This window comes from Zerene cesonia, chromosome 19 (assembly GCF_012273895.1).
Source record: "Zerene cesonia ecotype Mississippi chromosome 19, Zerene_cesonia_1.1, whole genome shotgun sequence".
NCBI lineage: Eukaryota > Metazoa > Arthropoda > Insecta > Lepidoptera > Pieridae > Zerene > Zerene cesonia.
In genome coordinates, this window is record NC_052120.1 from 2,915,434 (window position 1) to 2,929,156 (window position 13,723).

At 32.7% G+C, this 13,723-nt stretch overlaps 1 protein-coding gene across 2 annotated transcripts in view; it reads left to right on the forward strand.

Moving 5' to 3' along the window:
- Window positions 1-12,886, forward strand: part of LOC119834492 — a 43,110-nt gene extending 30,224 nt beyond the window's left edge. For both annotated transcript variants that reach the window (XM_038358870.1, XM_038358868.1), the window contains 6 exons: window positions 8,592-8,803; window positions 9,976-10,111; window positions 10,474-10,607; window positions 10,928-11,155; window positions 11,583-11,754; window positions 12,201-12,886. In XM_038358870.1, the coding sequence (XP_038214798.1) occupies window positions 8,592-8,803; window positions 9,976-10,111; window positions 10,474-10,607; window positions 10,928-11,155; window positions 11,583-11,754; window positions 12,201-12,346 (1,028 nt within the window). In that variant the 3' untranslated portion in view covers window positions 12,347-12,886. The remainder of the gene's footprint in view (window positions 1-8,591; window positions 8,804-9,975; window positions 10,112-10,473; window positions 10,608-10,927; window positions 11,156-11,582; window positions 11,755-12,200) is intronic.
- The last annotated feature ends 837 nt before the right edge of the window (window positions 12,887-13,723 follow it).

Genomic DNA, 13,723 nt, shown 5'->3' on the forward strand with positions numbered 1-13,723 from the left:
CGCGGATGATCGGCCGTTCTGGAAGTCTTTGGGGGAGGCCTATGTTCAGCAGTGGACGTCTTACGGCTGAGACGACGAAATCCATTGTTTTACCTCTTAAAGTTCATTGTATTGTACATCTTACCAAACTTAACCGACTTCTAGAAATAAGAGTTATTTGTTTGCGTCTGTGCTATTGCACAAATTTTACTGTGGGAGTCGAGCACGCTTCGGCACGAATTGGGCCACCTCGCACCGGGGAAGTACCACACCCCCACAGAAAACCGGCGTGAAATAATAGCATGCTATTGTGTTTCGTACGGTGAGTCCTTTCCTTTATTTCTCTCATCAATCCTTTCCTAATCCCTTCCCAACTAAAGTCGGCAATCCATTTGTAGAGGCGAAAGGTCTGCAATTGACTTTACGCCTCTCCAAATGTTCATGGACGGTGGTAGCGCTTACCATCAGGCGACCCACCAGCTCCATTACCGACTATGACATAAAAAAAATTGGTACTTAAATGTGAATCAAAACCTAAACCGAATAAAAATGTTTTTACTTCGAATGCAGTATATTCCGTAGGTGGTCCCAATATCATTTAGATATGATCAGACTGGGATTATTTAAAACGATAGGGATATAATAAATATAAATGAGTTTTTTACATAAAATACAACCTCTCCAATTCTCTTGAAACGCCTCTACAATTAACTAATATAATGCCAGAAGCTATCTATTATAATATGATACGTGTGGGCTGAGTACTCTTAGCTTTCCGCCAAGGGTGATTCTTGTTTTTAAGATTGTTTGAATACCAAATTACTTTAAGCAAACAATTCTTGAATGTTTATATACCTATAAACTATTATTATATGTATATAATCTAAATCTCGGAACCGGCTCCAACGATTTTCATGAAATATGATATGTTCATGTTTCAGGGACAATAAATCTACTTTACGTTACTTTTCTAACTAGAATAACTTTCAATTACAAAAATAAAATGTAAGTCAGAGCCCCGCTGAAAGGAATATTTTCCAACGAAAGTATGCTTTCAAAACATTCTCATACCTTATGTGTTGGTATACTTATTTCAATTGTAGGTATAAAACAATTTTTATTGTGTTATATTTAATGCTTATAAAACATTTTATTGATTAGCCTTTAATGGTTGAAGAGCTGATTGGCCCTTTAGCTCTTAACATTTATTTTTTAATTTATTATAAATTAGGTACCAAAACAAGTACAAAATTTTATTTAAAGCAACTTTTCAATTTTTTGCATTGCGATTTAATTTTTTTGATACAAATACTGCAAATTTCTAATAAAATGAACGAACAAATTTAGTCATAGTAGTGGTATTCTACGCCTTAGTAGTTTATTATTTTCTTATCATGTCTATGGCAAAATAACAGAGAATTAAAGAAATAACATATATGTTACTTTATTAAGCTTATACTTTCTGTGAGTGTGAAAGCCGTTCTCTCTGGGATTTAGATGTAAGTCTCAAACGCAGGTGTTTCTAGAAGCTAAATAATTTGTGGGAAATATAAACGACCTATGAAGAGAAAATTACAATGCACCGTTTATTTATGAGACAGTATTCGTTAGTTACAAAGGTAAAAAATGTATTAAAATTTCGCCCCATATTTAACTATATTCCGTAAAATTATTCATACAGCCATTTTTCACAATACTTCTATCTCATTAGTTTTCTAACTACGTAAGAGGTTCTTACTTCTGTAAGAGGCACGTGCACTACTATTCCTTAAATATTAAATAACCTTTCCTGTCCATTTAAAATCTTACCCAATCTGTGTACCCTTAAAGCTTATTTGACGTCAGTTCAATAGAAATCTATTAAGCAGGTAATTGAATTCCCGGGCGATATAGATAACAGCAATCGACTCCAGTAAAAGTGGATAGATCTTTAGATGTCACTTGCATAAGGCTCCAGTGTGCTGGAAACCATATCGTGAAAACTAATCGAGCGCTTCGAAAAAATGTGCTGTGCTTCAATTTACTACCGCGATTGTTTTGTGGCTAGGTTTCTCCGTGAAAGTTTGTGTAGATACAGTTTTTAACGAACGGTTTCGTGTGATGTATGTAGGTTTTTAACATTGCATTTCCATAAAGTTTTGATGCGGAATATCAGAGGGAGTGAGTCTACATACAGCATGTATGGAGTACTTTAAAATGCTTTTTTAACATTATTCTGACTAAGAAATGTTGAGAGTAATCAATTAATTCATTTAGAGAGATAATCATTGAATAAATGTAACCAATTCAAACAACATCAGCGTTTGCTTATTGTTTTTAATGGAATTCCAAAGAACCACGATTCTAATGGGAATGAGATAATTTTGCCTCTTTGTAAGTAAGATCACAAAATCATACCAAGAAAAGGACATTAAAGAAAACCAAAACTAGCATTCTTTCGCATTTATAATAATAATAATAGTAATGTTATATGTTAACGTTTCTTTAGTACATAAATTTAATATTTCAATTTCTTTAATTTCACGCTCGTCGCCTCGACCTCTTGGCCAGACTAAAATCAGCGGGTTTAACGACCACCAAATATTAATTATTTCCTTTCAAAAACCTGCTTCATGGCTCTTTGATATGTTTATAAATTTTTAAACGGAACCTAACATATCGAGTCAATATAAACTGCATGAAAGTTTAATAAAAATGTTTAGTGTGCCCGGCGTTTCTATTACAAACAGTGTTGCCGTCGGTATGTTCGCTATCAACACAAATATTTCATATATGGTCAGTGGAAAGTAATGAAAAGTTGCAGTGTACTTAGACGATACACAAGTGAATTCAATAGAACATTTAAAAACCACCTACTCCATTTTTATTTGGCGGCCATCGTAGATTTTAAATTTGTCATAGTATATGGTATTTTACAAGCCAAGTCATTTCAAAGTTATTAATTGAGGCAGTTGTTGAAGTGAAGTTGAAAAAATCTTTAATTCGTCATTCAGCGGCGGCCGTCTTTAACTGATTATTATTACCATACACGGGTAAGAACACTGAGCCACAGAAAGGCACGAACAAGCACATACAGACACGTAATACGACACAAACTTATTATACCTCGTCGTTTTTTCGCCGAGTGTAAAACCTTAGTATGCGGAATATAAATTATAAACTATTGGATGTGTTACCTACATTTTTGCTAACACATTATCATATATTAGTACATGAAGTATTATAAAAACCAGCCACGTAGTCATCCTTTTTCATCAGCATCTCTCGTATTATTTAAATAAAGAAAATAATTGTAATGCATCAACATTTACGAATAAAAATATACTGCAAAACACATTTAACAAAAACCATAATTTACCTTGACGTGTTTTGATGAAATTAAATTCAATGGAGCGAGTTTCCCGGAAAGTTGTTAGTTTTCGAAGCGAATACATAATTAGTTATTCTTGATAAAACTGCACTGGGACTAATTCATATTTGGTTTTTTTTTGAAAAGTGCATTAAAATGATATAATTTACTATATTAGGATCGCGACATAAAATTGCCTTTACATAAAACGAAAGGAAATTCCGGTCAGAAGTAAGTGAGGCAAAAGAAATTGATATTCATGGGAAATAATGTTATTGAGTTGCGGAATTGCTTTCTATACGATTTCCCTAGAGATTTGCTGCGGGCATTAATTTTGTTTGTCATTTTTCAGTCTTGAAAGTCTGCTCGTGAAAATGCAGCGCGAATAGATGTCTTGCGATATTTTGGAAGGCGGGCTGTAAACTAATTAATTGATGTTTTCATACTAAAATATTTAGTTATTTCCGTAACTTATACAGGAAAATTGCCACAGCACTGCTATAAAAATTTGTATACCTAATATAAAGTACGCAGCCTATTTTATTGATATACATACTTATATTTAGAAATTGATTAATTATTGCGCTTCTTTCTCTTTCATTCACGTACACTTTACATCCAAATAGGCACTGATATAGAATATGAAATTTTTCATGAGGATCAAAGTGTGACAAACATCGGTATGGTTGTCACACTATGATCCAGATGAACTTTGGCACGGAGAAAAAATATTTTCTGGATGTCAGCAAAGATTACTTTTTCTCTAGGGGACTTTCAATTAAGTTTTTAAATTCCTATACTGGATCAACCCTATCTATTACCCTATATATATACCCTATCTATTTGATCCTCCTTCTCTATGTTATTGAAACTTCCTCATCACTTGTTCCACTAATAATAAATGTTTAAAGAACGTGTTATGCTGTGTTGAGTCATGACTGTAGTAGTTCACACGTACGCACACACAAAGATAATTACTTAACTGAGATTATACGTGATCCGCAATGGATGCAACCAATGTTTATTGGATTTCGCGTCGTCGATCCGACGAAGATTAGCATTCTAGACCTAATAATTCTAACGCATGCAATTGTTTCAAAAAAAGTCATCTATTTGTTAATTATATATTATTTATAATATATTGTACACAAAATCTCTTCCATTAAAGTGCTAAAAATCAAATTAAACCATCTACCATAAAAATACAACACACGTTCAACAATAAACTGTAAATGCAGGCTTGTTTTTAATTTTAAATCCGGATCGACTCACTCAATGACAATGAAAACAAACGTCAGCGTTCAGCATTTCCAAAATAATTACACTGGTCTCATATTCCCTACGGTGACCTCTGAAATTGTAGTGCTGTGATTCGTTGGTTCGCTTATATTTATATTGTAACATTTAATGCATTCATTCCTTTATACTGCCTAGCTGCGCCCTGCGTCCGTATCCTGTAGGAATATCGGGATAATATGTTGCCTATATGTTATTCCAGGTATCCAGCTGTCTACGTACTAGATTTCATTGCAATCGGTAATTACAACGTGATTGACGGACAAAAATTTTAAACATAGTATAGTTAGTTTTAGTTAGAAAAACAAGGACGACTAACAAATGAATTATTTTAATAATTTTATTTATTATGATAACATTTTAGTCATTTTTATTGCGTATATGTTTCATGGGCAAAAGATCATTAAACATTTTTAGACCCAGTGGTGTCCCTTGATCCTTCCCTTCCTTTTCCATATTCCTTTACCTCTTTTAATTACAATAACAAGTCCCCAATATATATTTAAACCTACAATCAGGGAAATATTTTATTAACCATCGCAAAGAAATCAAAACACAATGAGCCAATCATTCGCTTACCTGATTTCAATTGGATTGTTGATCCATTTTAAGGATAGCATTTTCACGATCTTTTAACGGCCCACAAGAGGTATCCTTATAAAGCTTATCTCGAACTCGTATATATATACTAACAACCTCAGTAGTTGTGTAATCTTCCGGCCATTCGCCATTGTCGACATGCGAAGCGTAGCGGACACCTACCGGACATGGAATGATGTTATGTGACGTTTAGTATACACTACACAGTATACACGCTGATGTTATGAGATTTACATAAATAAAACTGTTTTGAAAAGCGAAATGTACGTTGCACAATGATCGTTTGCATATAATCTCGAACTCTGTAGCTTCCTATTAATATCATAATAGGGTTTTGTGTGATTGATAAATACACTGAGTGTAAATGTGAAAATGTTTTTGTTGATGAATTTTCTCTTACTTTATCCAGTACCTACTTACCTTTGTATGAAAAAGTTTGCCATTAGCAAAGCATTGTTCACTAATATAAGGGATTCATTTACAAATACCGACGACTGAGTTAACTTTCATCTTTAGCCACGGACCAGGGGAATAAAAATTCCGAGCACAATGGAGACACAATGCGTCCCCGAGGGTTTGAAATTAAATTGATAAACACAGGACCTCGTCATACCACAAACAGCCAATTTCAAGTCAATTTTACCTTGGAGACTTTTTTCAATTTTATCCCCAAGATGCTGTTGTGATGAATCCCTTGCTCATTACACGGGAGCGTATCCTATAGTTTGCGTTTAAGTGTGGTTTCATTCATATTTATTGCGGACTTGTTCAGGCGGCGGCGTTCGTGAATAAGTTACTTTAGTTTACGAAGAGTCTGAGAAATTTTGTGTATATTCTAATTCCGAATTACTTTTAGCTCGCTAAACAAATTAAAGGACGAAGTCCTGTTTTAATAAGTTCTAATAGCTTTTATAAATTAAAATGTTCTGAAAAAAATGAAATTACAATTTATAGTAAAAATTTTTGAATTTGCTTAAAACATTTTCAGAATCTTTTCAAAATAGTCGTAACCATAAATTAATTGACATCCATAAGTAAGTTGCAAGAAAGCTCTTTTAGCTGAAATTAATAAAATGAAAATTAATTCAATGTCAACTGTCAACCCTATAATTATTTTAATATTAATTTATACAAAAAAGATCACAGAGATCTCTGAGAAAACAGGATGAAATGATAATAATTTCTTATCGACCACAAATTGAGAATCACATCAATCGATTGAAAACCCACGAAATTATCCAGTAATGAATAAAAAAAAAGTCAATCAATCGGGATCGTCCTTCGTTTTTGGGAACGACAGTCCAAAAAAATACGTGAATATACTGTAAAAACAAAAACTTTAATAAAAGCAGTAGGTGTATGTACCAGCTGTTGTAAAATGAATGCAAATGAAAAGCAAACCTTTACTTTAACGGTAAGTATTGATCGCTATTGAAAACTATTGATGGAAACATTCCGATTTGCGGCGGTAAAATATCTATGTTAAATATTTGTTTGTAATTTTAAGCCATTTTTAAAACATTACACGTTTTATTTTGTAGCTTGTAATGAATAATGACAAAGAAATTTATAAAAGTAGGGCTTCAATTATCATGTTTGCTTAGTAATGTAATGTTTACTTAGACTTTTTATTCAGTACAAACAAAAGGCTTTGTATCTGCTCTTGCTGCGAAGAGATTTATTCTGACGAATTTTATGGTATAATTTAACAAAAGAGGGATCCTAACTAAAATATCACTGTGGAATAATATCTCGCCCTCGATTTATAGTTTTGACAACTTTACAAATGCAATGATGGATTGTAAATACTTGTTTTGATATTAAATTCAATGAGAACATTGTTTAGTTAGTTTTATTGAACTAACTTCTATATGCAACTAAATGGGAATTGTTAACACTGGCTTTGCCTTTTTAGAATAACTGTATCATGCGGTGTGTAAAGTTTCAATTTAAATACATTTTTTTTTTTTGTAAATGTGTTATTGTGAGGACAGTAAGTACATACCTATCCCAGGTGGTATATTTAATAACACAAATTATAGTTTAATTGTATATATTGTTAGTAAAAGCTTAAAATATACAAACTATTATTCAAAATATAAGGCGTTGTTATAAATTATAATAAAGATGCAGTTTTAATTAGGAAGTTTTTAATTCATATTTTATGTTTGGGGAAAAGCTCGTTGTATAGAGCGCATCCTAATCCTCATGATTCCGAAGCCTTAAGAACTTGAATTAGTTTCAAATTCCAGCTACCTTCATAATGAGCCACAAAACTTTTTGAATCAAAACTACCGGGCTTCGCCTTACGCATTCCGAATTAATTTTACTTTTCTTACCGGAGATCATAATCTTTTATTAAAGCGACTGAATATAATAGATATCATATAAATGACATAATGATTTATGTTCATAATTTATACATTTAATTTGACTTAAAATGCCTGGAGCATTAAACAAAAGAAATAGAGATAATGCGTAAAATTAAATAAATACCAAAATGGATCAGTAATAACACACACCACCTGTTAATCAGTTAGTATTATCCGCCGGTGGCTTCGTCCGAGTAGTTAGGGAAAATAAATGCCCGTAGAAATGAGATGTACTCGTAACACGGTAAAAAGCAGCCTGTATCGCTCTCTAGCCTCCTAATTATCTCCAGACACAGAAATCATATCATAAAATCGCTCCTTGCATATAGACAAATTCACACATTTTCACATTCATAATAGTAAGTATTCAAATATCGCTTGCATCGACTACACCCGGGGTTAATTGAGATAAAAAATAGCCTGCCTTACTCGATCAAAATGTAACTTTTTTTAAATATTTTCTTTTATCTCCATAGAGTAATAAAGCTTTATCACAACCAATAAACAAAATAATAGCTATTTATAATATTACAACAAGTTGGGTTGAATTCTGCTGTAAGCGACGTCCCTTTTGCAGTAATTTAAACCAGCTTCCTTAACAAGCGTGTATTTCTTAATGTTGAATGACTCGATGCAATTTTAAGTGGCTGTTCGTGTTCGTGTGACAGTTACCCACCATTTCAACTTATAATTGAGGATTTTGTTTTGTATTTTTGTGTAACTCGATCGGATCTCTGATTTCAATTGAAAAGCTTGAGGTTCAAAACCGGATAAATCTGCAGAAAACAGTTTTTGAAATTTATCTGCACATTATTAACATTACGATGCTTGAAACGGTGAAAGAAAACATGTAACGTCTGCCATCTCACTCATTACAGCCTAAATATTCATAGGAGGCTTCCTTTAGCAGTGCAGCGACACTGCAGTATGAACACGTATGATCTGATGATAATGTTAATGATGAACAGATCGAAGCTAAAACTCTATTCCAATAGGAACCAGTCAAGCAACAGATGTGGACGTGAAGCTGGTTGCTCCGAGCTGGGTAGCCAGAGGCAGCTCAGCGACATTACGATGCCTCCATCAAGTGCCACCTCAGCTGTTGTACAAGGTGGAGTTCCAGAGATCTGGTGCCAAGATCCTGCAGTATGTGCGGGAGAGAGTACCGCCGTATACTAATTATACCTTTCAAGGTGGAAAGATAAACGTAAGTTTGTTTTTGTAATTTGGAGCTACTTATTTAAAAATCTAGTTGATTTCTTTACATATTAAAAATGCAAAATAACTACTAAACTCATACTATAGTACCAGTACATGCTATATTTTATAGTAGCTTTATGAGAAAATAAATTAAGAGAACACTCTTTAATCAAATTTTAAACAGTCGCTTGTAAATTTGTATGATACAAATAGATACAAAGGTTTGTATCTATTATTATTATGATTAGGTAATCAGATCATAACTAGATACCTCCATAGTTTTACTTTATTAGCAGTTTGTAAACGACATATTTTTAAATTATGTGTATCTTATACACAATCATTTTCACAATACAAGCTATTTATTACAATAAAGAGTAAGTTATTTAACTTCAAAAATTTGTTTATCACATCGCTATCTATTTCAACGATCGTTTTATTCTCAACGCAGTATAGCATTAAAAACGACGTACATAAGCGTCAAATATCACTCGAATAAACACCTCTAATCAAGTTAGACGTGAGAGCTATTGACTAAATTGAAGCCACAACCGGAGCCCACGTCTGTCTCAGAAGTTTATCTTAATAAACACGAGTCAAACGTTATGTGGGTGATCATTTTTAAAGAGTGCTATTGACCTCTAGATTACTTTTATTATTGTTGCTATGTTATGTAATATAAGAAAACAAAAATATTTTTAAATAACAATTATTTTTATAAAATCTTCAGATGTTGAATGTAGGAGAGCATTTGATAAAAAACAATCTACTCTAATTAGGATCATTCCATACTATAATTTTTGCTAAATTTAAATAATCAGTTTTTGATAAAACACTTTCAAGTTCCCAGCCATCCTTTCGAACAAACTTTTGCCTTTTTAATAGAAATGGAATAAAAAGGCTGTCAAGTAAAAGTTTCGTCGAATAAAAGAAATATTAGCCAATAGGTTTCTTAGCGACTTAATTTACTCTTTTTTATCACAATAGTTAAATGCTTTTCCAGTTTGGTTCAAGACCGAGACAGATGCTACATAATAAATGTTCTGACTAAAACTGAACAAGAAGCATTCATTAAAAAGTAACATACAAATACAAATTTCGACTCCAGAGTCATTCAAATTGCAACCTTCGCGGAAGCTATTTAAGATGTTTTTTGTGTTGACATGAACATTCTTTCAGATGTCCCTTGTAACTGAAAACTCGATAACTATAGAGAATTTAGACCCGACCGCATCAGGGCTGTACTGGTGTGAAGTGTCCTTGGAGACTCCGATATTCACAGCAGCCTCTCCCCCTCACCAGCTGACCGTTGTGTGTAAGTTATCCATATTAATTGAGGGTAAATGTCATTTGCATCTCAATTGTCTGTCTTTGACAAGTTCGGTTAGTCAGAATTATTATTCTACATACATAGCACATTATACTGTTATATCACAATGTAATCTCACAAGTAAAATAATCTCATTTTAATAAATTAACTTCATAATTGAACTATTTCTTCCTTGCAATAATTATAATTTATTTTATAAAAAAATCTTATGCTCTTGTTCTCTCAGGAATAATTTTTATATAAACTTTCTTTAATGCATTGTAATATACGTTTAATTTTCCATTTATTCACTATATGGTTATCTTATGAGTATATAAGTATATTATAGGTAGGTAATTCTTATGCAGATTCTCAAAAGCACCCACCCATAATAACGTTCGGAAAGCCCGATGTAGTTGTTGGTGGCCTACTTCGCGCCAACTGCACCAGTGCCCCGGCAGCTCCCGCGCCAAAACTCATCTGGTATATCGATAACGAAAAGGTAAAACAAATTTGTAAATTTTATTAATGCGTTCATGTCAATAATGCCAAGAAGATTGTAATAAATTTCACATGTATCTTGATATTGAAACTATGGCTTACCTACGCATATCTGCGCATATTTAAATACCTAAACATTCATAGCGAACCTAATTACCAATGCGTGTCTTTATTTAAACGCTGCATGGCGACTTTTTTATTATTACGAGTACAAGGAACAGGAATAAAAAAAACATCGCAATACTTATACTTCTACGTAATATATCTCATAGCCGAATAAATCCTATTTTAGCTCAGTTTGTAAAAAGGCAAAATTTTCAGGTACCCGAAGACTCAATAAAATACTTCTCATACCGCGTCTCGAGCTCCACTCGCACCAAGGGCGGCGGCTACAGACACAGGAAGCACCAGCATCGCTACATAGCACCGGAGTTCAACTACACCGCAAAGTACTGGGCTCTGGTCAGCGAGACCACCACGCCCTCACCAGCCAACCTTACTAAGCATAGCAAGTGCACCCTTAAGGATGGACATGATGAAGTTGCGAAGGTACCTGGAACACTGATAATTTTAACGAATAAGTAAATTGTGTTATAAAGATTACTTTTAATGCGATATGATTATATATAATTCCTTTTTTATGTAGATATATATTATGGTGATGGAGATATAATAAATTAACAATCAATTAGTTCTGTATATTCCGTAATAGCTAAAACTACTGATCTTATTTTGACGCTTACCTACCGGTTTGACGGTTATTTATGTTACGTAGACGAATTAGAACACTAATTTACTCACATCTCATTTCTTGAGAATAAAATGGCAGCTGTTTTAAATAAGGTACCACAAGAACATTTGAGCATGCTAGCCATATTTGTCCACTATAGTCGAAGAAGAATTTTATGAATACCTAGAAAAACATATCCGATTAATGTCGCATTAGAAATGTTTAAAAAAACATATTTACATCTAGATAAGCGAGAAACCTCGTGAGCTCGCACCACCTCCCATTTCCCTGTGGGTGTCTATCGCGGAACTCAGGACACCAGCTCATGGACGCCTGCAGCTGACATGCACCGCCACCATCCCTGATGAAGTAGGCCCAGGGGAGAAGTTCGCTGATATCAAGAAACAAACTGTTACAGGTATAAGAATTTACATTATATTGAGATGATGAACAAGATTGTCTGCTAAATAGGAAAATACATTGTACCTTGGCATCATGTGCTCTTATGGTAGTAATATCGTTCTCCTTAGGGATTCATATTATAAGTAGGTAAATAATCGTTTGTAAATACCATTAACCTAAAATATTAGAAGAAGGAATCACGTAGACTGTCTATTGATTTTTCTTGAACAACCAAAAAAATGCTATACTTATTAATATAAAAGAGGGTGTTTCATATAAAAACAGCATAATATATATGAATGAATAACCAAAGAATATTTAAAGGTCAACGAAGATTCACGTCGAAACTTATCGAGCTTCTTATAAAACTATTAGTTGCCTAAAATTCGCGAAAATACTGAAGTAGGGAAAAGTTTGAAGAGAAAAAGATAGCAGACACTGAATGACTAATGCTTTTGGCAGTTGCGGTGAACGAGCTCAGCGTGAAAAAGCCCCGAACAGAAACGAGTGTTGCCAACGCTACTTCTGCGACACTGCAACATTTCGACCCAATTTGGCTTATCGGCTGCGGTTTTCTGATCCATGAGCTTAGAATACCCATTAACTAGTCTACTAATAATACTTCGATGTTCTTTAATCCTAAAGATAGTGTTTTAATGTTTTCGTCTCACTTTCAAGGTATAGGGTTGTTTAATTTCGATTTAGGTATTTTTTTGATAGCGGAACTTCGAAAACTGAAAGTGAAATTGTTTTAAAGAATTTTAAAGTATGCATATATAATATATTCAAAGAAAAATTTATAGTAATTGTTATTAGGAAATTTCTATCTTGATATATCCGAGCTTCCTTCCGGTCAATTACGCTTTTCGTTTACAGGGTTCCCTTCATTATTTATTGCTTTTGAATCCGAGAAAAGAATATTTCAAAATCTTAATATTTTTGTATAAAATTGTACTTAATATAACAAATACCTATTTATCCTATTTACAAACTGGTTGGTATCTTTCAAATGTAAAATTAAAACGGTCAAGAAAATCGCCGATCTACACAAATTATTTATTTATTTACCAACATTATAAATGTTGGTAAATAAATATCTGCAATATCAATTGTAAAGAAGCCAAAAATTATATGAAATATTAAGGTACAAATGATTTTTAAATGAGCATTCCTATTTATTGTATTAACATTCATAAGACTGTATAATTTTTTATCTGTTGAGTTTGTATAATATATCATTTTAAAATGTTAGTTAATATATACAAGTTTTGTTGGAGTGAAAAATTAACTGGAAGAAATATATATAGCATCCTTTTCTTTTCTAAAAATACATACACATGGGTATTTATATAGACCAATGTAGAATTTATTGTATATTATATAGATTTTATTCACATTTTAACAATGTATCGTTTCACATAATTTTCTCTTGTGTATTTTAAAGGTTGTGTAACAGTTGATGATATTATATTTTTATAACAAATACAAATACCAAAGACAACGTCATCCTCTTAATAATTTTTGCATTAAAATTATAGTATTATGCTTCATACTTCTATATACTAGAGCTTTATTAAGTACTAAACTCGCTTCTGTAGTTACAAATAACTCTACGATCAATATTAGAAGTGTTATCAGACTGGGCTCAATAACATTAATTTTACGTCAAATTATTATTTTTTAACAAGCAACACTATTTTTATAATAGAATATCTGGTAATCGTATCAACAATAAATAATGGTAATGGATAGAGAATGTTATCGCCTTCTGTGGAATATAAAAATAAATAAGTAAATAGAAAATACTGTTATAATCTTCGATGTGCTTTCGCTGTTCACAACAAGCTTCAGACAACCAAAATAATGCCTCGTCTGAAAACGCTCTTATTTCACTTGCTCCTTCGAATTTACCTGCAATCATTTTTTTTTAATAAGAACAATGTTTTCTAAATTAGATTATTGTGTATAAGCGATTTAATGATTAG